The sequence below is a fragment of the Pecten maximus genome, chromosome 10 (genome assembly GCF_902652985.1).
Source record: "Pecten maximus chromosome 10, xPecMax1.1, whole genome shotgun sequence".
Classification (NCBI taxonomy): domain Eukaryota; kingdom Metazoa; phylum Mollusca; class Bivalvia; order Pectinida; family Pectinidae; genus Pecten; species Pecten maximus.
In genome coordinates, this window is record NC_047024.1 from 15,672,601 (window position 1) to 15,698,640 (window position 26,040).

Below are 26,040 nucleotides of genomic sequence, written 5' to 3' on the forward strand. Positions count from 1 at the left end.
TTTTTCCTATCGTCATACCGTCTGAATAAAGTTAAAATTTACCGAAACATGGGATTTTTTTTATTTAAAAAAAAGTAAATGTTTTTACCTTTTTTAAACCCTGCTCTGGACATAAATGACTTGCAACTACATCGGATACCAATTAAGAATCCGAAACACATTGTTTTGTTTTGTACTGTCAGTACAACGAACTTAAAATGTCATCCTATTGTTAACCAAAGGTCTTGTTGCTTTACAATACCGACCTTATTTTACTACCTGATAACAAAATGATGCTTGAAGTCAACTGATGTCGCCAACTGACGAATGCAAAAGAAGATAAGGATTCGAAAAGAGCAGTTTATTATTGACCGTGGAAAAGTGTTATGGTTATCGGGAATTTTCCATTTTCGATTTTGACGTCACACGTGTTCGATGCTGATTTGCCTACTGGGTGTCGGGGATAAAGCAGAAGACGCTTATACTTCCGGGACAACGTGTTATATTATTCTATATATATATATAAACCAAAGGTCAAAATATAGGTCAACAAATGACAGCAATATGATATGAATACTGAAGGGAAATGTAGAAATCAGCAAAGGTCATGGCTCAAATTAATTTTCGATATCAATCAACATACCGTATACATATTGCTTTTGAAGAATATGACATCTATATAATTGTATCGTTTGATATTATTAAGTTATTTTCATCCAGAGCCTTAAATCATTTTGATTTCGCACCCAATGACATTAGACAATAAGGAGAAGTAAGTAGCAGGTATACGTATTTTCCAATTAAGTTCGTTTGATAACTTACCCGGTCTTTTTTTAAACTGAAAACAACATTATCTAGATATTACGGTTCCACCGTAAATCACCAGTGTTGTATCTTTTTCGAGAGATGCAAGTTGTTGAAGACAACGGAATCTGACTGTCTACACTATGACCTAATACTTACTTCCACTGACTGTAAGCTGGGTGGTTCCACTCTGTCCAGTCCCGAATTGATTTGTGGCTCTACATTGGTAGGTTCCACTGTCAGTTGTCAAGGCACCGGTGATGACAAGGTTCGTCGAGGTGGTAGTGCCTCCACTGTATCTACTGTTGGTTGTGATTTGAACCTGTTGATAAACGCTGCCTACAAGTTTGTGCCAGGTAACTCCAGTTTGGAATGGATCTGCGTTTACGTTACAGACAAGAGTAATGGACCCTCCAGAGTTTGTCGCATAGGTTTGCTGAGGGATAGACACGCTCGGAACGACTTAAAAAGAATACATATTTAATTAAAGTTGATGAAAAAGTAAAATAAGCATATCTTAAAAAAGAAAAAAAATGCTATATATGCCATATACAATATCATGCTTTATACTTAAAATAGCCAAATAATGTAAACCAAACCTCATATCAACAAAGTAGTGTAAGTTTTCGTATCTATCACCGGAAATTATGATAATGTAGTTTATATCCTGATATTTACACCTCTTCCCTATTTAGCATAGTAAACTCTGGCTGTGAATAAATTAGCGTTTACGCAGTGAAAAAAAAAACGCTCAGCGGATGTAAGCACAGAAACAGAGACAGAAATTGGTGATTGTGAATATTTATCAATTAATTAAAAACGTAAAAGGTATTAAACAAAAATGTTGAGTTGTTTCTTTTAATTTTGTTAAAAATACTGCTGTATTTACGTAGATTCACCGGAATGATATTATCTTAACAACAACGGCTGCCGTAGTTACCAACGTCGCAACACATCTTGAATTTTCATTTTTTTTCCCCCCTACTTTATCTAAACGATTTGTTTGATTTGTGTAAATATAAGAAGTGTACCTCATTTTGACTACGTGTTCCTGCAGTTGGCAACAAACATATCCTATGGAGCGCTAACGCGCTACCCATAGGAAATGTTCGTTGCAAACTGCGGGCATATACTACCGTATACGAAGTCAAATGAGGTACAATCCTCAATATTTTGTGTGATTATTTTAAATCCTCAATTGATATCATGAGGTCACGTGATCATGTGTTGGTACAGTACGTGCAGAAATTACCGGACGGAATAATTCGATTGCAAAAGTCACTTTATTAAGATTACCGCAAAAATTATGTACAATACAGTATTTACCAGGAAATGAGAACCGTATGATATGAAAGAACTTGCAATAATGGAAAGTAAAACTGGGAAAATGAAGCTTTTTTTCATAGTTCTTCCTTTCTTGTTAAACAATATATATCATTAGTATGGTAGTAACACGACATATATCACTAGTATGGTAGTAGCACGACACATTTATAATTAGTATTGTAGTAACACGACATATCTATCATTAGTATGGTAGTAACACGACACATCAATATTTAGTATGGTAGTAACACGACACATCAATATTTAGTATGGTAGTAACACGACACATCAATCATTAGTATAGTAGTAACACGACACATCTATATTTAGTATGGTAGTAACACGCCACATCTGTCATTAGTATGGTAGTAACACGACACATCAATCATTAGTATGGTAGTAATACGACACATCAATATTTAGTATGGCAGTAGCACGACACATCTATCATTAGTATGGTAGTAACAGGACACATCTATCATTAGTATGGTAGTAACACGACACATTTATCATTAGTATGGTAGAAACACGACACATCTATCATTAGTATGGTAGTAACACGACACATCAATATTTAGTATGGCAGTAGCACGACACATCTATCAATAGTATGGTAGTAACATGACACATCTATTTTTAGAATGGTAGTAACATGACATCTATCATTAGTATGGTAGTAACACGACACATCAATATTTAGTATGGCAGTTACATGACACATCTATCATTAGTATGGTAGTAACACGACACATCAATCATTAGTATAGTAGCAACACGACACATCTATCATTAGTATGGTAGTAACACGACACATCTATATTTAGTATGGTAGTAACACGACATATATCATTAGTATGGTATTAACACGACATATATCATTAGTATGGTAGTAACATAATATTTATCATTAGTATGGTAGTAACACGACATCTATCATTAGTTTCGTAGTAACACAATATCCATAGAATGGTAGTAACAAAACATATATCATAATTATTATAGTAACCCGACATGTAATATATCATGATGTGGTCTTAATATATTATCGTTGTGATAAACACATATACACACTTAGTTTATTCATTAGTCATGCTCAATAATTATATTAGAACAAAAACTATTCATTTTTAAATAAAATATCGACGTTGTAGGCATACCTCCACTGACAGTCAGCTGAGTTGTCCCACTCTGTGATGTCCCGAATTGATTTGTGGCTCTACATTGGTAGGTTCCACTGTCAGTTGTCAAGGCACCGGTGATGACAAGGTTCGTCGACGTGGTTGTGCCTCCACTGTATCTACTGTTGGTTGTGATTTGAACCTGTTGATAAGCGGTGCCTACAAGTTTGTGCCAGGTAACGCCAGTTTGGAAAGGATCTGCGTTTACGTTACAGACAAGAGTAATGGACCCTCCAGAGTTTGTCGCATAGGTTTGCTGGGGGATAGACACGCTCGGAGCACCTTTAAATAGAAAATCATCAAAGTATTGTGACGTTTTTAGTGTCAATTAATCCTGAGGTAAATCAACATTTGCTCCTAATACCGTGGGGAAAAATCATCATCCTGGAAACCACGTCATCACACTTTATAACCCGTCATCACACTTTATAATACGTCATCACATTTTATAATACGTCATCACACTTTATAATACGTCATCACATTTTATAATACGTCATCAAGATTACCCTCCTAACATAGCACATTACACGTCATGGTGTATAGTTATATGGCAGATGTCGTCAATCAGTCTGTAGTTGCTCTACCTTCTGGAACACCTGGTCGTGTATGGTTTTGATTGTATCTCAATTTTGATTTGTGTCATGTCATGGTTCATAAATAATGGCGAAACCGATTTTGAGCAGAGAATTCAAACAGGAAATAATTTTCATTGTATATCGAATTATTGTTACTCTATAAAAACCCTGTAACTATGAAATATATACAGAATTTGTTCATATCCAAATAATAGAATATCATTATTTGGCAAAATTGTTTATTGAGCATTGACTTACTAAAATAAAATCCTCATCGATTTGTTTAAAGATTATCCCAGTGTCTCTACTTACTACCACTGACTGTAAGCTGGGTAGTCCCGCTCTGTGCAGTGCCAATCGAATTTGTCGCTGTACATCTGTAGGTTCCACTGTCACTGGTTTGGGCGTTTGTGATGGCAAAGTTTGTCGAGCTGGCAGTTCCTCCACTATATCTACTGTTGGTTGTGATTTGAACCTGTTGATAAACGGTGCCTACAAGTTTCTGCCATGTGACTCCGGTTTGGAATGGATCTGCGTTTACGTTACAGACAAGAGTTATGGACCCTCCAGAGTTTGTCGCATAGGTTTGCTGAGGGATAGACACGCTCGGAACGACTTAAAATGAAAAAAAATACATATTTAATTAAAGTTGATGAAAAAGTAAAATAAGCATATCTTAAAAAAGAAAAAAAAATCTATATGTGCCATATACAAATGCATGCTTTATACTTAAAATAGCCAAATAATGTAAACCAAACCTCATATCAACAAAGTAGTGTAAGTTTTCGTATCTATCACCGGAAATTATGATAATGTAGTTTATATCCTGATATTTACACCTCTTCCCTTTTTAGCATAGTAAACTCTGGCTGTGAATAAATTAGCGTTTACGCAGTGAAAAAAAACGCTCAGCGGATGTAAGCGCGGAAATCGGTACCATAATTATGACGTCGTCTATTTGTGACGTTACCGGAACGTCAACAGGACAGCACCATTTTGAAAGGACTGATCAACGCAATTTTAGCGTTTCCCCCTGTTATAAAAGCTGGCGTCAAGAGAGTATCTTGTCAAAAAAACTAAACTCAATATTGCGAAATTAGTGCATATTTAACTACTCCACGAGGTAAGCTAACAACAAATGGCTGAAGCGTACAGTTCGAAGAGAACATTTGACCGCGTCAATACTAAATCTGTGACAATACACACTGTGCTTGACAATCATAATTAATCTGAGACAGAAATTGGTGATTGTGAATATTAATTAATTAATTGAAAACGTAAAAGGTATTAAACAAAAATGTTGAGTTGTTTCCTTTAATTTTGTTAACAATATTGGTGTATTTGTGTAGATTAACTGGAATGATATTATCGTAGCAACAACGGCTGCCGTAGTCGCAACACATCTTGAATCTTATTTTCTTCCTACTGTATTTAAACGATATCTAAATATAAGAAGTGTACCTCATTTTATCTAGGTGTTCCTGCACTTGGCAACAAACATATCCTATTGAGCGCTAACGCGCTATCCGTGGGCAATGTTCTTTGCCAACTGCGGGCATATACTACCGTATACGAAGTCAAAATGAGGTGCAATCCTCGATATTTTGAGTGATTATTTTAAATCATAAATTGACAGCATGAGGTCACGTGATCATGTGTTGGTACAGTACGTGCAGAAATTACCGGACGGAATAATTCGATTGCAAAAGTCACTTTATTAGGATTACAGCAATACTTATGTACATTACAGTATTTACCAGGAAATGAGAACCGTATGATATGAAAGAACTTGCAATAATGGAAAGTAAAACTGGGAAAATGAAGTTTTTTTTCAAAGTTCTTCCTTTCTTATTACACAATTTATATCATTAGTATGGTAGTAACACGACATCTATCATTAGTATGGTAGTAACATGACACATCTATCATTAGTATGGTAGTAACACGACACATCAATCATTAGTATGGTAGTAACACGACACATCTACCATTAGTATGATAGTAACACGACACATCTACCATTAGTATGATAGTAACACGACACATCTATCATTAGTATGATAGTAACACGACACATCTATCATTTGTATGGTAGTAGCACCACATCTATCATTAGTATGATAGTAACACAACATCTATCATTAGTATGGTAGTAACATAACATATATTATTATTATTATTATTATTACACGCTAACTGGTAATAAGTATTTATATATTAAAGTATTTAAAAGGTAAAAATTGAAGTAATCCAGACGATTCTGCCGTTGATACATTTAGTATGAGGTGTTTACAAAAGGATACGATAATAACGTGACCCTGTGGTCAGGGTCTGATGAGGGAGTCAGATCAGACCTACACCAGTCAATTTTAAACAAAGATGCACTGTACATGAGAAGTACAAATATTCTTAATTGAAAAATCCTGCGGATAAGCAATTAGATCGACTATGGTTGAGGAGATGAATTATTTATGCGACCATATCTGTAAACTGTAAAACGAAAGTAGGTCTAGCCAGGTGAAGCAAATGCTGTTATTTTCGCAATAACTGTTCGGTTTACTTGATACGATAGCTATGATCGAAATCAGTGTTACCTTCGGTTGTATTTTAGCACATTGGTGTCTCAAAAAATGCGAAAATAATCCGGTATGATGTTCAATGATCTTCTGTTTTTATTATCCTTATGCATGTTTTCCGGGTCACGTTCTAATAGCATATGTGAACTTCCGGTACGTCATCAAATTCATTTCCCGCGAATTTATTGGGAAATCTAAATCAACACTTGAAAATGAAATGAAATGGAAGGAATAAAAAAATGTCTAAATAAAAATATTGTGATCAGTATTTAGTGCAACATTAAAGTTTAATCGTAAATAATTGCTACGATTCGCTAGCCTAAAGCATAAGTAAAATTGAAATCAAATTATTCTAAAATTCACATTTCGTTTCTATTTTAATCTTAAAATTTTTATCACAAGATCGTTTAGAAGCTTTGCAGTACTGACTCTTTCAAACGCCCAGATGCTTTGATTTGAGCAAAGATGGCGACCTGAAGCTGTGTGGCGGTTTGGATTGGAATTAAATTGCGTATATTTCGGCAAGTAAACATCGTACAAGGTTCCCGTGTGGTCAGATCATCTAATTTTGTCATCATGTATTCAGAACAGTTGTTGTTTAGTCGATGCCGTCATTAACATAAAAATTCGGATTATTATATAAATACTTATTTAATTACAAGTTTACCGGTTATAAGTATTTATATATTAAAGTATTTAAAATGCTGAAGTATCCATCCACGGAAATATAGTATATCATATACACGTCTCTTCCAGAAGGTAGAAAGTTGTAGTAATCCAAACGAATCAGTCGTGGATACATTTATTATGAAGTGTTTACAAAGGAATACGATAGTAACGTGACCCCGGGGTCAGGGTCTGCTGAGAGTAGCCAGATCACACCTATTTTAAACAAAGATGCACCCTGTACATAAGAAGAACAAATATACTTGATAGAACTATCCAGTGAAGTAATTCGACTATGGTTGAGAAGATGAATTATTTATATGACCATATCCGTAAACTGTAAAACGAAAGTACATGTAGGTCTTGCCCAACTACATATAGGTTACGATACGATAGCTATAAATTAAAACAGTGTTACTTTCCATTGTAATTCCGCACAATGGTGTCTCAAAAATTGCGAAAATAATCCGGTAATGTACAATGGTCTTCTGTTTTTATTATCGTTGTGTTTTCTGGGTCACGTTCTAATAACCGACGCCACGAAATGTCATACAGCTAATGGACCGAAGTGTTATCCACTCCAAACCTCCACTTATCGACTATAGATGCCTGATCCTATAGCATGTCGGCTTCCTACGTCATCAAATTCATTTCCCGCGAAATTACTGGGAAATCTAAAACAATTCTTTAAATGGAATGAAGCGAAATCAATAGAAAACGTCTAAATAAAAGCATCGTGATCAGTATTGAGTAGAACGTTAAAGTTCATTGTAAATAATTGCTACTATTTGCTAACCTAAAGCATAAGTAATTTAAATCAAATTATTTTAAAATCCATATCTCGTTTCTATTATAATCTTAAAATTTGTATCACAAGATCATTTAGAAGCTTTGCAGTACTGACTCTTTCAAACGCACAGATGTTTTGATTTGAGCAAAGATGGCGACCCGAAGCTGTGAGGCGGTTTGGATTGGAATTAAAATGCGTATATTTCGGCAAGTAAACATCGTACAATGTCCCAGTGTGGTCTGATCATCTAATTTTGTCATTATGTATTCAGAACAGTTGTGGTTTAGTCGCTACGGTCATTAACATAAAAATTCGGATTATTATATAAATACTTATTTAATTATAGTAACTCGACATGTAATATATCATGATGTGTTCTTAATATATTATCGTTGTGATAAACACATATACACACTTAGTTTATTCATTAGTCATGCTCAATAATTACATTAGAACAAAAACTATTCATTTTTAAATAAAATCACGACGTTGTAGGCATACCTCCACTGACAGTCAGCTGAGTTGTCCCACTCTGTGATGTCCCGAATTGATTTGTGGCTCTACATTGGTAGGTTCCACTGTCAGTTGTCAAGGCACCGGTGATGACAAGGTTCGTCGACGTGGTAGTGCCTCCACTGTATCTACTGTTGGTTGTGATTTGAACCTGTTGATAAGCGGTGCCTACAAGTTTGTGCCAGGTAACTCCGGTTTGGAATGGGTTAGCGTTTACGTTGCAGACAAGAGTAATGGATCCACCAGAGTTTGTCGCATAGGTTTGCTGGGGTATAGACACGCTAGGAGCAGCTTAAAATAGAAAATCAAAGTATTATGACGTCTTTAGTGTCGTTTAACCCTGATGTAAATCATTATTTGCTCCAAACCGCCGGAGAAATTCATCATCCTAAAACTACGTCATCACACTTATAACACATAAATCACACTTTACAATACTTCATCACACTTTATAATACGTCATCACACTTTGTAATAAGTCATCACATTTTATAATACGTCATCACACTTTATGATACGTCATCACATTTACAATACGCTATCACACTCTACAGTACATCATCACACATAACAATACTTCAGCACACTGTAAAATACGTCATCAAAATTTACAATACGTCATCACGCTTTAAATTGCGTCATCACATTTTATAAGACGTCATCAAGATTACCCGTCCTAACATACTACATTACACGGCATGGTGTATAGTTATGTGGCAGATGTCGTCAATGAATCTGCAGTTGCTCCACCTTCTGGAACAGAATATCATTATTTGGCAAAATTGTTTATTGAACATTGACTTACTAAAACAAATACCTCGTCGATTTGTTTAAAGATAATCCCAGTGTCTCTACTTACTACCACTGACTGTAAGCTGGGTAGTCCCGCTCTGTGCAGTGCCAATCGAATTTGTCGCTGTACATCTGTAGGTTCCACTGTCACTGGTTTGGGCGTTTGTGATGACAAAGTTTGTCGAGCTGGTAGTTCCTCCACTATATCTACTGGTGGTTGTGATTTGAACCTGTTGATACACGGTGCCTACAAGTATCTGCCAGGCAATTCCGGTTTGGAATGGATCTGCGTTTACGTTACAGACAAGAGTAATGGACCCTCCAGAGTTTGTCGCATAGGTTTGCTGAGGGATAGACACGCTCGGAACGACTTAAAAAGAATACATATTTAATTAAAGTTGATGAAGAAGTAAAATAAGCATATCTTAAAAATCGGAAAAATATACTTTATATACCACATACAAATTAATGCTTTATACTTAAATACGAAGTCAAAATGAGGTACAATCCTTAATATTTTGTTTGATTATTTTTAATTCTGAATTGATATCATGAAGGCACGTGATCATGTGTTGGTACAGTACGTACAGAAATTAACGGGCGGAATAATTCAATTGCGAAAGTCACTTTTTTAAAATTACCGCAAAATTACGTACATTACAGTATTTACCAGGATATGAGAACCGTGTGATATGAAAGAACTTGCAATGATGGAAAGGAAAACTGAGAAAATGAAGCTATTTTTCACAGTTCTCCCTTTCTTGTAAAACAATATATATCCTTAGTATGGTAGTAACACGACACCTCTATCATTAGTATGGTAGTAACATAACATGTTTCATTAGTATGGTAGTAACATGACACATCTATCATTAGTATGGTAGTAACATAACATGTTTCATTAGTATGGTAGTAACATGACACATCTATCATTAGTATGGTAGTAACACGACATCTATCATTAGGATGGTAGTAACACGACACGTCTATCATTAGTATGGTAGTAACACGACACATCTATCATTAGTTTGGTAGTAACATGACATATCTATCATTAGTATGATAGTAACACGACATCTATCATTAGTATGGTAGTAACATAACATATATTATTATTATTATTATAGTAACCCGACATGTAATATATCATGATGTGGTCTTAATATATTATCGTTGTGATAAACACATATACGCACTTAGTTTATTCATTAGTCATGCTCAATAATTATATTAGAACAAAAACTATTCATTTTTTAAATAAAATATCGACGTTGTAGGCATACCTCCACTGACAGTCAGCTGAGTTGTCCCACTCTGTGATGTCCCGAATTGATTTGTGGCTCTACATTGGTAGGTTCCACTGTCAGTTGTCAAGGCACCGGTGATGACAAGGTTCGTCGACGTGGTAGTGCCTCCACTGTATCTACTGTTGGTTGTGATTTGAACCTGTTGATAAGCGGTGCCTACAAGTTTGTGCCAGGTAACTCCGGTTTGGAATGGGTTAGCGTTTACGTTGCAGACAAGAGTAATGGATCCACCAGAGTTTGTCGCATAGGTTTGCTGGGGTATAGACACGCTAGGAGCAGCTTAAAATAGAAAATCATCAAAGTATTATGACGTCTTTTGTGTCGTTTAACCCTAATGTAAATCTACATTTGCTCTAAACCATCGGAAAAATTCATCATCCTAAAACTACGTCATCACACGTTATAACACATAAATCACACTCTACAGTACATCATCACACATAACAATACGTCATCACACTGTAAAATACGTCATCAAAATTTACAATACGTCATCACACTTTACAATTCGTCATCGCACTTTACAATACGCCATCACACTCTACAGTACATCATCACACATAACAATACTTCATCACGCTGTAAAATACGTCATCAAAATTTACAATACGTCATAACACTTTAAATTGCGTCATCACATTTTATAAGACGTCATCAAGATTACCCGTCCTAACATACCACATTACACGTCATGGTGTATAGTTATGTGGCAGATGTCGTCAATGAATCTGTAGTTGCTCCACCTTCTGGAACAGAATATCATTATTTGGCAAAATTGTTTATTGAACATTGACTTACTAAAACAAATACCTCGTCGATTTGTTTAAAGATAATCCCAGTGTCTCTACTTACTACCACTGACTGTAAGCTGGGTAGTCCCGCTCTGTGCAGTGCCAATCGAATTTGTCGCTGTACATCTGTAGGTTCCACTGTCACTGGTTTGGGCGTTTGTGATGACAAAGTTTGTCGAGCTGGTAGTTCCTCCACTATATCTACTGTTGGTTGTGATTTGAACCTGTTGATATACGGTGCCTACAAGTATCTGCCAGGCAATTCCGGTTTGGAATGGATCTGCGTTTACGTTACAGACAAGAGTAATGGACCCTCCAGAGTTTGTCGCATAGGTTTGCTGAGGGATAGACACGCTCGGAACGACTTAAAAAGAATACATATTTAATTAAAGTTGATGAAGAAGTAAAATAAGTATATCTTAAAAATCGGAAAAATATACTTTATATACCACATACAAATTCATGCTTTATACTTAAATACGAAGTCAAAATGAGGTACAATCCTTAATATTTTGTTTGATTATTTTTAATTCTGAATCGTTATCATGAAGGCACTTGATCATATGTGTTGGTACAGTACGTACAGAAATTAACGGGCGGAATAATTCAATTGCGAAAGTCACTTTTTTAAGATTACCGCAAAATTACGTACATTACAGTATTTACCAGGATATGAGAACCGTGTGATATGAAAGAACTTGCAATAATGGAAAGGAAAACTGAGAAAATGAAGCTTTTTTTCACAGTTCTCCCTTTCTTGTAAAACAATATATATCCTTAGTATGGTAGTAACATGACATATATCATTAGGATGGTAGTAACACGACACATCTATCACTAGGATAGTAGTAACACAACACATGTATCATTAGTATGGTAGTAACACGACACATCTATCATTAGTATGATAGTAACACGACACATCTATCATTAGTATGGTAGTAACACGACACATCTATCATTAGGATGGTAGTAACACGACACATCTATCATTAGAATGGTAGTAACACGACACATCTATCATTAGTATGGTAGTAACACGACACATCTATCATTAGGATAGTAGTAACACGACACATCTATCATTAGGATGGTAGTAACACGACACATCTATCATTAGTATGGTAGTAACACGACACATCTATCATTAGGATGGTAGTAACACGACACATCTATCATTAGTATGGTAGTAACACGACACATCTATCATTAGGATGGTAGTAACACGACACATCTATCATTAGGATGGTAGTAACACGACTCATCTATCATTAGTATGGTAGTAACACGACACATCTATCCTTAGTATGGTAGTAACATGACACATATATCATTAGTATGGTAGTAACATGACACATCTATCATTAGTATGGTAGTAACACGACACATCTATCATTAGTATGGTAGTAACACGACAGTAGTAACACGACACATCAATCATTAGGATGGTAGTAACACCACACATCTATCATTAGTATGGTAGTAACACGACACATGTATCATTAGGATGGTAGTAACACGACATCTATCATTAGTATGGTAGTAACACGACACATCTATCATTAGGATGGTAGTAACACGACACATTTATCATTAGTATGGTAGTAACACGACACATCTATCATTAGGATGGTAGTGACACGACAAATCTATCATTAGGATGGTAGTAACAGGACACATATATCATTAGGATGGTAGTAACACGACACATCTATCATTAGGATGGTAGTAACACGACACATCTATCATTAGTATGGTAGTAACACGACACATCTATCCTTAGTATGGTAGTAACATGACACATATATCATTAGTATGGTAGTATCATGACACATCTATCATTAGAATGGTAGTAACACGACACATCTATCATTAGTATGGTAGTAACACGACAGTAGTAACACGACACATCTATCATTAGGATGGTAGTAACACCACACATCTATCATTAGTATGGTAGTAACACGACACATATATCATTAGGATGGTAGTAACACGACATCTATCATTAGTATGGTAGTAACACGACACATCTATCATTAGGATGGTAGTAACACGACACATCTATCATTAGTATGGTAGTAACACGACACATCTATCATTAGGATGGTAGTAACACGACACATCTATCCTTAGTATTCTAGTAACACGACACATTTATCATTAGTATTGTAGTTACACGACACATCAATCATTAGGATTGTAGTAACACGACACATCTATCATTAGTATGGTAGTAACACGACACATCTATCATTAGTATGGTAGTAACATGACATAGATCATTAGTATGGTAGTAACTCGACACATCTATCATTAGTATGGTAGTAACACGACACATCTATCATTAGTATGGTAGTAACACGACACATCTATCATTAGTATGGTAGTAACTCGACACATCTATCATTAGTATGGTAGTAACACGACACATCTATCATTAGTATGGTAGTAACACGACACATTTATCATTAGTATGGTAGTAACACGACACATCAATCATTAGGATGTTAGTAACACGACACATTTATCATTAGTATGGTAGTAACACGACACATCTATCATTAGTATGGTAGTAACACGACACATTTATCATTAGTATGGTAGTAACACGACACATCAATCATTAGGATGGTAGTAACACGACACATCAATCATTAGGATGGTAGTAACACGACACATCTATCATTAGTATGGTAGTAACACGACACATCTATCATCAGTATGGTAGAAACATGACACATCAATCATTAGGATGGTAGTAACACGACACATCTATTATTAGTATGGTAGTAACTATACACATCTATCATTAGTATGGTAGTAACACGACACATCTATCTTTAGTATGATAGTAACACGACACATTTATCATTAGTATGGTAGTAACACGACACATCAATCATTAGGATGTAAGTAACACGACAGTAGTAACACGACACAACAATCATTAGGATGTAAGTAACACGACACATCTATCATTAGTATGGTAGTAACACGACACATCTATCATTAGTATGGTAGTAACATGACATAGATAATTAGTATGGTAGTAACTCGACACATCTATCATTAGAATGTTAGTAACACGCCACATCTATCATTAGTATGGTAGTAACTCGACACATCTATCATTAGTATGGTAGTAACACGACACATCTATCATGAGTATAATAGTAACATAACATATATCATTAGTATTGTAGTAACATAACATTGATCATTAGTATGGTATTAACATAACATTTATCATTAGTATGATAGTAACACGACATCTATCATTAGTATGGTAGTAACACGACATCTATCATTAGTTTGGTAGTAACACGACCCATATTTTATTAGTATGATTTTTTCACGACATGTATCATTAGTATGGTAGTAACACGACACATCTATCATTAGTATGGTAGTAACTCGACACATCTACCATTAGTATGGTAGTAACACGACACATCTATCATTAGTATGATAGTAACACGATATTTATCATTAGTATGGTAGTAACACGACATCTATTATTAGTATGGTAGTAACACGACACATCTATCATTAGTATGGTAGTAACACGATATTTATCATTAGTATGATAGTAACACAACATATATCATTAGTATGGTAGTAACATAACATATATTTATTATTATTATTATAGTAACCCGACATGTAATATATCATGATGTGGTCTTAATATATTATCGTTGTGATAAACACATATACACACTTAGTTTATTTAACAATTAAACGCTTGGTAGATTGTATTTATTGGCAAGATCAATGCAATCTGGGTGACAGATAAATAGAATGACGCCCGTTAGGGCGTTATGAATATTTATCTGTCACCCAGATTGCATTGATATTGACAATAAATATAATCTAAGAAGCGTTTAATTGTTATATTTACATTAGATACGTTAAACTTCACTTTCTCTTTGCTAAATCTGGAATTTAAGTTCAGATATTCCCCTGTTTGTTCAATTGAAAGAACGGCACATGTGAAATCGATTTCATTGTAGTGCTTGGTTTGCATTCAAATTGATGTGTAATACAAAGCCTTGGCGTGACTATGATCAACATAGCACCAAAATGACGTCATAATTACGCGATTGTTCTAAGTCGAAATCCTTGCTAGGTTTGATTCACCCGCAACGCATTGCCAAACATTTTTTTGACGCTGACGGAAGTGACGTCATGTGATCTGGGCTGCATTTATACGGTGATCAATACCATCTGGTTTAACAAAGGAGTAATGGGAGACCGTCACACAGAATGTAAATATTCATTAGTCATGCTCAATAATTATATTAGAACAAAAACTATTCATTTTTTAAATAAAATATAGACGTTGTAGGCATACCTCCACTGACAGTCAGCTGAGTTGTCCCACTCTGTGATGTCCCGAATTGATTTGTGGCTCTACATTGGTAGGTTCCACTGTCAGTTGTCAAGGCACCGGTGATGACAAGGTTCGTCGACGTGGTAGTGCCTCCACTGTATCTACTGTTGGTTGTGATTTGAACCTGTTGATAAGCGGTGCCTACAAGTTTGTGCCAGGTAACTCCGGTTTGGAATGGGTTAGCGTTTACGTTGCAGACAAGAGTAATGGATCCACCAGAGTTTGTCGCATAGGTTTGCTGGGGTATAGACACGCTAGGAGCAGCTTAAAATAGAAAATCATCAAAGTATTATGACGTCTTTTGTGTCGTTTAACCCTGATGTAAATCTACATTTGCTCCAACCCGTCGGAAAAATTCATCATCCTAAAACTACGTCATCACACATTATAACACATAAATCACACTCTACAGTACATCATCACACATAACAATACGGCATCACACTGTAAAATACGTCATCAAAATTTACAATACGTCATCACACTTTACAATTCGTCATCGCACTTTACAATACGCCATCACACTCTACAGTACATCATCACACATAACAATACTTCATCACACTGTAAAATACGTCATCAAAATTTACAATACGTCATCACACTTTAAATTGCGTCATCACATTTTATAATACGTCATCAAGATTACCCGTCCTAACATACTACATTACACGTCATGGTGTATAGTTATGTGGCAGATGTCGTCAATGAATCTGCAGTTGCTCCACCTTCTGGAACAGAATATCATTATTTGGCAAAATTGTTTATTGAACATTGACTTACTAAAACAAATACCTCGTCGATTTGTTTAAAGATAATCCCAGTGTCTCTACTTACTACCACTGACTGTAAGCTGGGTAGTCCCGCTCTGTGCAGTACCAATCGAATTTGTCGCTGTACATCTGTAGGTTCCACTGTCACTGGTTTGGGCGTTTGTGATGACAAAGTTTGTCGAGGTGGTAGTTCCTCCACTATATCTACTGTTGGTTGTGATTTGAACCTGTTGATATACGGTGCCTACAAGTATCTGCCAGGCAATTCCGGTTTGGAATGGATCTGCGTTTACGTTACAGACAAGAGTAATGGACCCTCCAGAGTTTGTCGCATAGGTTTGCTGAGGGATAGACACGCTCGGAACGACTTAAAAAGAATACATATTTAATTAAAGTTGATGAAGAAGTAAAATAAGTATATCTTAAAAATGGAAAAATATACTTTATATACCACATACAAATTCATGCTTTATACTTAAATACGAAGTCAAAATGAGGTACAATCCTTAATATTTTGTTTGATTATTTTTAATTCTGAATCGATATCATGAAGGCACGTGATCATGTGTTGGTACAGTACGTACAGAAATTAACGGGCGGAATAATTCAATTGCGAAAGTCACTTTTTTAAGATTACCGCAAAATTACGTACATTACAGTATTTACCAGGATATGAGAACCGTGTGATATGAAAGAACTTGCAATAATGGAAAGGAAAACTGAGAAAATGAAGCTATTTTTCACACTTCTCCCTTTCTTGTCAAAGAATATATATATCATTAGTATGGTAGTAACACGACACATGTATCATTAGTATAGTAGTAACATGACATCTATCATTAGTATGGTAGTAACTCGACACATCTATCATTAGTATGGTACTAACATAACATCTATCATTAGTATGATAGTAACACAACATATATCATTAGTATGGAAGTAACATAACATATATTATTATTATTATTATAGTAACCCGACATGTAATATATCATGATGTGGTCTTAATATATTATCGTTGTGATAAACACATATACACACTTAGTTTATTTAACAATTAAACGCTTGGTAGATTGTATTTATTGGCAAGATCAATGCAATCTGGGTGACAGATAAATAGAATGACGCCCGTTAGGGCGTCATGAATATTTATCTGTCACCCAGATTGCATTGATATTGACATTAAATATAATCTAACAAGCGTTTAATTGTTATATTTACATTAGATACGTTAAACTTCACTTTCTCTTTGCTAAATCTGGGATTTAAGTTCAGATATTCCCCTGTTTGTTCAATTGAAAGAACGGCACATGTGAAATCGATTTCATTGTAGTGCTTGGTTTGCATTCAAATTGATGTGTAATACAAAGCCTTGGCGTGACTATGATCAACATAGCACCAAAATGACGTCATAATTACGCGATTGTTCTAAGTCGAAATCCTTGCTAGGTTTGATTCACCCGCAACGCATTGCCAAACATTTTTTTGACGCTGACGGAAGTGACGTCATGTGATCTGGGCTGCATTTATACGGTGATCAATACCATCTGGTTTAACACAGGAGTAATGGGAGACCGTCACACAGAATGTAAATATTCATTAGTCATGCTCAATAATTATATTAGAACAAAAACTATTTATTTTTTAAATAAAATATAGACGTTGTAGGCATACCTCCACTGACAGTCAGCTGAGTTGTCCCACTCTGTGATGTCCCGAATTGATTTGTGGCTCTACATTGGTAGGTTCCACTGTCAGTTGTCAAGGCACCGGTGATGACAAGGTTCGTCGACGTGGTAGTGCCTCCACTGTATCTACTGTTGGTTGTGATTTGAACCTGTTGATAAGCGGTGCCTACAAGTTTGTGCCAGGTAACTCCGGTTTGGAATGGGTTAGCGTTTACGTTGCAGACAAGAGTAATGGATCCACCAGAGTTTGTCGCATAGGTTTGCTGGGGTATAGACACGCTAGGAGCAGCTTAAAATAGAAAATCATCAAAGTATTATGACGTCTTTTGTGTCGTTTAATCCTGATGTAAATCTACATTTGCTCCAACCCGTCGGAAAAAATTCATCATCCTAAAACTACGTCATCACACATTATAACACATAAATCACACTCTACAGTACATCATCACACATAACAATACGGCATCACACTGTAAAATACGTCATCAAAATTTACAATACGTCATCACACTTTACAATTCGTCATCGCACTTTACAATTCGCCATCACACTCTACAGTACATCATCACACATAACAATACTTCATCACACTGTAAAATACGTCATCAAAATTTACAATACGTCATCACACTTTAAATTGCGTCATCACATTTTATAATACGTCATCAAGATTACCCGTCCTAACATACTACATTACACGTCATGGTGTATAGTTATGTGGCAGATGTCGTCAATGAATCTGCAGTTGCTCCACCTTCTGGAACAGAATATCATTATTTGGCAAAATTGTTTATTGAACATTGACTTACTAAAACAAATACCTCGTCGATTTGTTTAAAGATAATCCCAGTGTCTCTACTTACTACCACTGACTGTAAGCTGGGTAGTCCCGCTCTGTGCAGTGCCAATCGAATTTGTCGCTGTACATCTGTAGGTTCCACTGTCACTGGTTTGGGCGTTTGTGATGACAAAGTTTGTCGAGGTGGTAGTTCCTCCACTATATCTACTGTTGGTTGTGATTTGAACCTGTTGATATACGGTGCCTACAAGTATCTGCCAGGCAATTCCGGTTTGGAATGGATCTGCGTTTACGTTACAGACAAGAGTAATGGACCCTCCAGAGTTTGTCGCATAGGTTTGCTGAGGGATAGACACGCTCGGAACGACTTAAAAAGAATACATATTTAATTAAAGTTGATGAAGAAGTAAAATAAGTATATCTTAAAAATGGAAGAATATACTTTATATACCACATACAAATTCATGCTTTATACTTAAATACGAAGTCAAAATGAGGTACAATCCTTAATATTTTGTTTGATTATTTTTAATTCTGAATCGATATCATGAAGGCACGTGATCATGTGTTGGTACAGTACGTACAGAAATTAACGGGCGGACTAATTCAATTGCGAAAGTCACTTTTTTAAGATTACCGCAAAATTACGTACATTACAGTATTTACCAGGATATGAGAACCGTGTGATATGAAAGAACTTGCAATAATGGAAAGTAAAACTGGGAAAATGAAGCTATTTTTCACACTTCTCCCTTTCTTGTCAAAGAATATATATATCATTAGTATGGTAGTAACACGACACATGTATCATTAGTATAGTAGTAACATGACATCTATCATTAGTATGGTAGTAACTCGACACATCTATCATTAGTATGGTACTAACATAACATCTATCATTAGTATGATAGTAACACAACATATATCATTAGTATGGAAGTAACATAACATATATTATTATTATTATTATAGTAACCCGACATGTAATATATCATGATGTGGTCTTAATATATTATCGTTGTGATAAACACATATACACACTTAGTTTATTTAACAATTAAACGCTTGGTAGATTGTATTTATTGGCAAGATCAATGCAATCTGGGTGACAGATAAATAGAATGACGCCCGTTAGGGCGTCATGAATATTTATCTGTCACCCAGATTGCATTGATATTGACAATAAATATAATCTAACAAGCGTTTAATTGTTATATTTACATTAGATACGTTAAACTTCACTTTCTCTTTGCTAAATCTGGGATTTAAGTTCAGATATTCCCCTGTTTGTTCAATTGAAAGAACGGCACATGTGAAATCGATTTCATTGTAGTGCTTGGTTTGCATTCAAATTGATGTGTAATACAAAGCCTTGGCGTGACTATGATCAACATAGCACCAAAATGACGTCATAATTACGCGATTGTTCTAAGTCGAAATCCTTGCTAGGTTTGATTCACCCGCAACGCATTGCCAAACATTTTTTTGACGCTGACGGAAGTGACGTCATGTGATCTGGGCTCCATTTATACGGTGATCAATACCATCTGGTTTAACACAGGAGTAATGGGAGACCGTCACACAGAATGTAAATATTCATTAGTCATGCTCAATAATTATATTAGAACAAAAACTATTTATTTTTTAAATAAAATATAGACGTTGTAGGCATACCTCCACTGACACTCAGCTGAGTTGTCCCACTCTGTGATGTCCCGAATTGATTTGTGGCTCTACATTGGTAGGTTCCACTGTCAGTTGTCAAGGCACCGGTGATGACAAGGTTCGTCGACGTGGTAGTGCCTCCACTGTATCTACTGTTGGTTGTGATTTGAACCTGTTGATAAGCGGTGCCTACAAGTTTGTGCCAGGTAACTCCGGTTTGGAATGGGTTAGCGTTTACGTTGCAGACAAGAGTAATGGATCCACCAGAGTTTGTCGCATAGGTTTGCTGGGGTATAGACACGCTAGGAGCAGCTTAAAATAGAAAATCATCAAAGTATTATGACGTCTTTTGTGTCGTTTAATCCTGATGTAAATCTACATTTGCTCCAACCCGTCGGAAAAATTCATCATCCTAAAACTACGTCATCACACATTATAACACATAAATCACACTCTACAGTACATCATCACACATAAAAATACGGCATCACACTGTAAAATACGTCATCAAAATTTACAATACGTCATCACACTTTACAATTCGTCATCGCACTTTACAATTCGCCATCACACTCTACAGTACATCATCACACATAACAATACTTCATCACACTGTAAAATACGTCATCAAAATTTACAATACGTCATCACACTTTAAATTGCGTCATCACATTTTATAATACGTCATCAAGATTACCCGTCCTAACATACTACATTACACGTCATGGTGTATAGTTATGTGGCAGATGTCGTCAATGAATCTGCAGTTGCTCCACCTTCTGGAACAGAATATCATTATTTGGTAAAATTGTTTATTGAACATTGACTTACTAAAACAAATACCTCGTCGATTTGTTTAAAGATAATCCCAGTGTCTCTACTTACTACCACTGACTGTAAGCTGGGTAGTCCCGCTCTGTGCAGTACCAATCGAATTTGTCGCTGTACATCTGTAGGTTCCACTGTCACTGGTTTGGGCGTTTGTGATGACAAAGTTTGTCGAGGTGGTAGTTCCTCCACTATATCTACTGTTGGTTGTGATTTGAACCTGTTGATAAACGGTGCCTACAAGTATCTGCCAGGCAATTCCGGTTTGGAATGGATCTGCGTTTACGTTACAGACAAGAGTAATGACCCTCCAGAGTTTGTCGCATAGGTTTGCTGAGGGATAGACACGCTCGGAACGACTTAAAAAGAATAATACATATTTAATTAAAGTTGATGAAGAAGTAAAATAAGTATATCTTAAAAATGGAAAAATATACTTTATATACCACATACAAATTCATGCTTTTATACTTAAATCGAAGTCAAAATGAGGTACAATCCTTAATATTTTGTTTGATTATTTTAATTCTGAATCGATATCATGAAGGCACGTGATCATGTGTTGGTACAGTACGTACAGAAATAACGGGCGGAATAATTCAATTGCGAAAGTCACTTTTTTAAGATTACCGCAAAATTACGTACATTACAGTATTTACCAGGATATGAGAACCGTGTGATATGAAAGAACTTGCAATAATGGAAAGGAAAACTGAGGAAAATGAAGCTATTTTTCACACTTCTCCCTTTCTTGTCAAAGAATATATATATCATTAGTATGGTAGTAACACGACACATGTATCATTAGTATAGTAGTAACATGACATCTATCATTAGTATGGTAGTAACTCGACACATCTATCATTAGTATGGTACTAACATAACATCTATCATAGTATGATAGTAACACAACATATATCATTAGTATGGAAGTAACATAACATATATTATTATTATTATTATAGTAACCCGACATGTAATATATCATGATGTGGTCTTAATATATTATCGTTGTGATAAACACATATACACACTTAGTTTATTTAACAATTAAACGCTTGGTAGATTGTATTTATTGGCAAGATCAATGCAATCTGGGTGACAGATAAATAGAATGACGCCCGTTAGGGCGTCATGAATATTTATCTGTCACCCAGATTGCATTGATATTGCACTTAAATTATCTAAAGCGTTATGATTTCAAGTCGTAAATTTCCTCCCCTTTTAAGGTTTTCTACTGGGTGTGATTCATGTGCTGGTGCTAATTGGTGAATAACCTGGTGCTGATAATGCGTTTCGCGTGTTCTAACAACGAGTTGATTCACCGAGCTTTCCATTTTTTTGGCTGGGAATGACGCGTCGGCGCTTATACGGACAATTAACAAAGGAGTTGGTGAGACGTAAGCAAATATGTCATTGTCCAATGCTCATATTATATTCAGAACCTGTTGATAATTAAAGAAATTGCGAATAAAGTAAATGGAAACCTATTTTACACTTCTTTTTTGTCAAAGATCTATTACAGTTAATAGAAACACAGATAATATATTGTATGTCGTAAATGACAAAAATCATTATGGTTAACTAAAATTAGTATTAAACTACTCTCATTTAAAACACAAAAACATTAGTATAGAACTAACATATTTATTAATTAAGTACGACATGTAAGTTCATTGTAGTTATCATTACGTGTGAAAAACAAATATACACTAGTCATAACAATTACGTTGGTTAGTGATTTATTGCGATCAGCAACGTGACAATATTGACCCCTTAGGGCGTATGAATTTTTACGTCACCATTGATTGATAACAACAGTAAATAATCTAACAATCGTCATATTTAGTTATAATCTCAGATACTTAAATAAAACTCAAAAATCTGGAAAGTTAATTTTCTGTTTAATGAAAAACGGATGAAACGTTTCATACTTTGCATCAAATCTACAAGCTTGCTAAACTCGATAAACTGCACCAAATGACTCTATTACATCTAACAAAATTTAGGTTATTCCCCAACGCATTGCCAACAACATGACGCTCGTACGTACGGTATCCTCCACTTATTACGTCATCACCACTTAACTAATGAAACGTCTCACACATGTACAAATCTTCATGCTACAACTCTACAATAGTAAACATACTCATTATTTTGAAATAATATGCTTAAGACTCAGCATACACTCTCCAATCTAGACCAATACTCAATCTAATCTATTTCACTTTACTTTTGCTCCACACTTATATCGTTAACTCTCACGTTACTCATCAAGACTGTATAATAAAAGCATTCACTCTACAGTATCCATCACAACTCTACATAGGTTTGATTTCAACCTTCAAACTTTGCCCTACAATTCCATAACTCCTACAATCGGGTCATCACACTCTACAATACAGTCATCACACTCTACAATACATCATCACACCTACATACATCATCACACTCTAAAATACAGTCATCACACTTCCACAATATACATCATCACACATCTACAATACGTCATCAGCACACTCTACAATACATCATACACACTTCTACACATACAGTCATCACAGCTCTACCAGACGTCCTCACACTCTACAATACATCAGCCAAACTCTACAATACGTCATCACACTCTACAATACAGTCATCACACTCTAACAATATAATCATCACACTCTACAATACAGTCATCACACTCTACAATACATCAGCACACACTCACAATGACGTCAATCCACACTCTACACTACAGTCATCACACTCTACAAGACATCATCCACTGCTACAACTACCTCACACACCCTACAATACGTCATCACACTCTACAATACATCATCACACTCTACAATACATCATCACACTCTACAATACATCATCACACTCTACAATACATCATCACACTCTACAATACATCATCACACTCTACAATACGTCATCACACTCTACAATACATCATCACACTCTACAATACGTCATCACACTCTACAATACGTCATCACACTCTACAATACATCATCACACTGTACAATACATCATCACACACTACAATACGTCATCACACTCTACAATACATCATCACACTCTACAATACGTCATCACACTCTACAATACATCATCACATTCTACAATACGTCATCAAACTCTACAATACGTCATCACACTCTACAATACATCATCAAACTCTACAATACGTCATCACACTCTACAATACGTCATCACACTCTACAATACATCATCACACTCTACAATACGTCATCACACTCTACAATACATCATCACACTCTACAATACGTCATCACACTCTACAATACGTCATCACACTCTACAATACATCATCACTGTACAATACATCATTACACACTACAATACGTCATCACACTCTACAATACATCATCACACTCTACAATACATCATCACTCTCTACAATACATCATCACACTCTACAATACGTCATCACCACTCTACAATACGTCATCACACTCTACAATACATCATTACACTCTACAATACATCATTACACTGTACAATACATCATCACACTCTACAATACGTCATCACACTCTACAATACATCATCACACTCTACAATACATCATCACACTCTACAATACGTCATCACACTCTACAATACATCATCACACTCTACAATACGTCATCACACTCTACAATACATCATCACACTCTACAATACGTCATCACACTCTACAATACGTCATCACAATCTACAATACGTCACCACACTATACAATACGTCATCACACTCTACAATACGTCATCACAATCTACAATACGTCACCACACTATACAATACGTCATCACACTCTACAATTCGTCATCACACTCTACAATACATCATCACACTCTACAATACGTCATCACACTCTACAATACATCATCACACTCTACAATACGTCATCACACTCTACAATACATCATCACACTCTACAATACGTCATCACACTCTACAATACGTCATCACAATCTACAATACGTCACCACACTATACAATACGTCATCACACTCTACAATACATCATCAAACTATACAATACGTCATCACACTCTACAATACGTCATCACACTCTACAATACATCATCACACTCTACAATACATCATCACAGTCTACAATACGTCATCACACTATACAATACATCATCACACTCTACAATACATCATCACACTCTACAATACGTCATCACACTCTACAATACATCATCACACTCTACAATACGTCATCACACTCTACAATACGCCATCACGCTCTACAATACGTCATCACACTCTACAATACGTCATCACACTCTACAATACATCATCTCACTCTGCAATACATCATCACAGTCTACAATACGTCATTACACTCTACACTACTTCATCACACTCTACAATACGTCATCGCACTCTACCATACGTCATCACACTCTACAATACATCATCACACACTACAATACATCATCACACACTACAATACATCATCACACTCTACAATACGTCATCACAGTCAACAATACGTCATCACACTCTGCAATACGTCATCACACTCTACAAACGTCCACACGTACATACATCATCACACTCTACAATCGTCATCACATCTC

At 35.7% G+C, this 26,040-nt stretch overlaps 1 protein-coding gene across 6 annotated transcripts in view; it reads right to left on the reverse strand.

The window, feature by feature from the left end:
- Positions 1-26,040, reverse strand: part of LOC117335486 (hemicentin-1-like) — a 98,083-nt gene that overhangs the window by 55,212 nt on the left and 16,831 nt on the right. For 5 of the 6 annotated variants that reach the window (XM_033895515.1, XM_033895514.1, XM_033895512.1 and 2 more), the window contains 11 exons: positions 19,021-19,323; positions 18,144-18,446; positions 16,534-16,836; positions 15,658-15,960; positions 11,362-11,664; positions 10,486-10,788; positions 9,270-9,572; positions 8,399-8,701; positions 4,178-4,480; positions 3,267-3,569; positions 943-1,245 (listed from right to left, as the gene is read on the reverse strand). In XM_033895515.1, the coding sequence (XP_033751406.1) occupies positions 943-1,245; positions 3,267-3,569; positions 4,178-4,480; positions 8,399-8,701; positions 9,270-9,572; positions 10,486-10,788; positions 11,362-11,664; positions 15,658-15,960; positions 16,534-16,836; positions 18,144-18,446; positions 19,021-19,323 (3,333 nt within the window). Of the gene's footprint in view, positions 1-942; positions 1,246-3,266; positions 3,570-4,177; positions 4,481-8,398; positions 8,702-9,269; positions 9,573-10,485; positions 10,789-11,361; positions 11,665-15,657; positions 15,961-16,533; positions 16,837-18,143; positions 18,447-19,020; positions 19,324-20,630; positions 20,934-21,506; positions 21,809-26,040 lie in introns of all 6 variants that reach the window. The other variant, XM_033895518.1, reaches the window with a different exon arrangement.